Below are 2,956 nucleotides of genomic sequence, written 5' to 3' on the forward strand. Positions count from 1 at the left end.
CCTTTTTTTTTCTTTTTGCTCCATACATTGGTTTGATTAGTAGCAGTAGTAGTATGCCCAGACCACACAAGAAGTTGCCATTATTTACGTCAACAATTTTTTTGTCTTTTGGACTCTGATGTTGCGTGGTTATAGAAACAGATTATGAACTCTCTTTTTGTTCTTCTTTTGTGGAGGAAATATAATTGAATTGAATCTTGGAGAAGTGTATAGACAATCATTTGGCTCTTATATGTAATATAGTAGATTTATTGATCTCTTTTGTTTGTGTACATAAACATGTTTTTGCCTTACATGATGCTATATCTAATTGAATGCCAACGGCACAGCCAAGACTCACCTACTCAATTCATATTTTCTAGTCATAATCATATACTAGCAGAGTATAGTCTAATCTAAGCCAGATCGTTCTTCTCCTTCTTTTCACTTTCCAATTTCTTCTTTTCCTCCAACTCTCTGACTGTGGACCTCCACTTGCAAAAGGTGCCGAACAATTCCTCCATCTCCTCGAGGCCTCTGCCCCGCGTCTCCGGCAGCAATGTGAAGAAGAAAACGAAGGCGACAGACGCAATTCCCCCGAACAAAAAGAAGGCCCCGCCTATGGTGATGGCCTTGTACAATGAAATGAAGGTCATTAGAATGACCCCGCTGATCAACCTGTTCATGGACGCCGCCAAGCCGCTTCCCAGAGCCCTTAACCTCAGGGGGAAAATCTCCGAGCTGTAGACCCAAGCAACCGGACCTAACCCCATTGAAAACGTTGCTACGCTCGCCAACACGCAGAAAAAGGAAAAAGCTATGGCCCCGGTTAGCTTCTCGTTCGGATGCTGATCGATCACCGTCAATCCAATGCCCAGTCCCACCAGGGAGCATACCAAACCAGCGGTGCTTGTTAAGAGCAGTATCCGCCGTCCGAACTTGTCTAGATAGAATGTAGACACTAAGATGAAGATGGTCTTGGTGACCCCAACAGATATGGTGGCCAGTAGCTTACCGCTGTCGCTCTTTATACCGGCGTTCCCAAAGATTGTGGGGCTGTACATCACCACCGAGTCAATGCCGCTAGCTTGCTGGAAGAAGCATAAACCGATGCCTGCGATCGTGATGTGCAGGACCGCCCGCGTGGGATGGATGAACATTTCCCTCCATGCACCTTTACCACCGGTTCTGTCCTTGGGAACCTCTACCACCTCGTCGTGGTTGTCCTCGGGGATGCCGGCAGCCTCCTTAATGTCGGCTAATCTCTCCTGGGCTTCTTGTAAAGATTCCGAGGTTTTCTCCAAAATTCTTCTGGCCATCCCTACTTTGCCTTGCAACACCAGCCAACGTGGCGACTCCGGCATGACCAAGGCCCCCACGAACAGCATTACCGACGGAATTGCGCCAACTCCCATCATGAATCTCCACCCCAAGTTGGTGGGAAGCTTGGCGAAGAAATAGTTGGACACGTATCCCAGCAGCACGCCAAAATTGATGAACACTTCCGTGAAAGAAGTGATGAATCCCCGAATTGATCTTGGAGAGATCTCGGAAGAATATACGGGGGCTATCATCATAGCATACCCAACTCCGATTCCGGCGACAAACCGGCCGACCATAAGGAAGGCATAGTTGGTGGCAAATGCCATCAAAAAGGCCCCGACGAAGAAGATTACTCCGGCCATGGCTATGGTGTATCGTCGGCCTACCCAGTCGCACGTCCGACCAGCAATGGCAGAACCCAGAAGAGAGTAGACGTTGATGGTTCCCACCAAGACTTCTTTTTGGACATCGGAGATTTTAAGATCCCTCTGTATGTAGATCATTCCTCCGCTCATCACTCCCGTATCATAACCAAGTAGGATTGATGACATGCAAGCTAAAAGCGCACAAGCTAAGGCATACTTGTTTTTTGTGGCCTTTGGAGGAGGACCAAAATCTGGATTAGATGACTCAACTCCCCTAGTAACAGCTCGACTTTGCGGGTCTGCCATGAGGAATCGAGGAGGAGGAGGATGGAAAGAGTACTAGTATTTTTGTGCTGGTATTGTGAAGAAGATGATGTGAAATGATTGATACAGGTTCTAGTGGGGAAGGAATTTGAGAACACCAACTCAAAGAACATTAGGTTTGGAAGGGATTGGAATGGCCGAAAGGAATGAGCGTTGGGCTACTTAAATTGGTCGAGTGCCACATGAGGGGGATTTACTTGATTGGAAAATTCTTCTATCTAACTCCTAAAACTTGGGCCGACCGTCATCGAGAGCCGTAGAGGCATATTTGGACTAATAGAAATAAGGCACATAAGCTGGTGCTGGCCAAAGAGAATCTCTTGTTATAATGCAAGAGATTCCTTGCCCTTTGGGCTATTTAAAACTCTACCTTTGAGCGATTTAAATGGATATAAAACCCGCAAATTCTTCGCATATCAATCAATCATGCATAAATGATAAAACACCTACCTCGCGTAAGTCTGCAACATTGCATAAATTTCTTGTCAAGGATATGTTTGTGTTTATCCCCTTTATTGTCATCCCTAATCTACCCATACTACTAATCGCTATTTTCATCCTTAATTCGATATTGGCGAGAATTTTATTCAAACGATTTGTCAAACGGATACTCATGGGACACTCGTTAAAATATATTTGAAGTGTCATAAGTTAGCGGTGGTCAAAGGAAATCTCTGGTTATGATGCAATAGATTTCTTGCCTTTTGAGCTATTTAAAACACCGCCTTTGAGCAATTTGTATGATAGATAACTTACAAATTGTTCGCATATCAATGCATAAATTTATTGTCAAGTATATGTTTGTGTTTATTTCCTTTATTGTCATCCCTAATCTACCCATACTACTAATCGCTACTCTCATCCTCCTTATCCTTAGTCCATTATTGGCAAGAATCTTATTTAAAATGTAATTCTAAAATAATGCTAAGAGCCTATTTGATTGATCCAAACCATTACTGAACTTT

At 44.1% G+C, this 2,956-nt stretch overlaps 1 protein-coding gene across 1 annotated transcript; it reads right to left on the reverse strand.

Moving 5' to 3' along the window:
- Nucleotides 1-210: 210 nt before the first annotated feature.
- Nucleotides 211-2,197, reverse strand: LOC113754498 (putative polyol transporter 1). The gene has a single exon (XM_027298943.1). The coding sequence runs from the start codon at nt 1,971-1,973 to the stop codon at nt 396-398; it is 1,578 nt and encodes a 525-aa protein (XP_027154744.1). The 5' UTR covers nt 1,974-2,197; the 3' UTR covers nt 211-395.
- Nucleotides 2,198-2,956: the final 759 nt, after the last annotated feature.

The sequence above is a fragment of the Coffea eugenioides genome, chromosome 11 (assembly GCF_003713205.1).
Source record: "Coffea eugenioides isolate CCC68of chromosome 11, Ceug_1.0, whole genome shotgun sequence".
NCBI classification, from domain to species: Eukaryota; Viridiplantae; Streptophyta; class Magnoliopsida; order Gentianales; family Rubiaceae; genus Coffea; species Coffea eugenioides.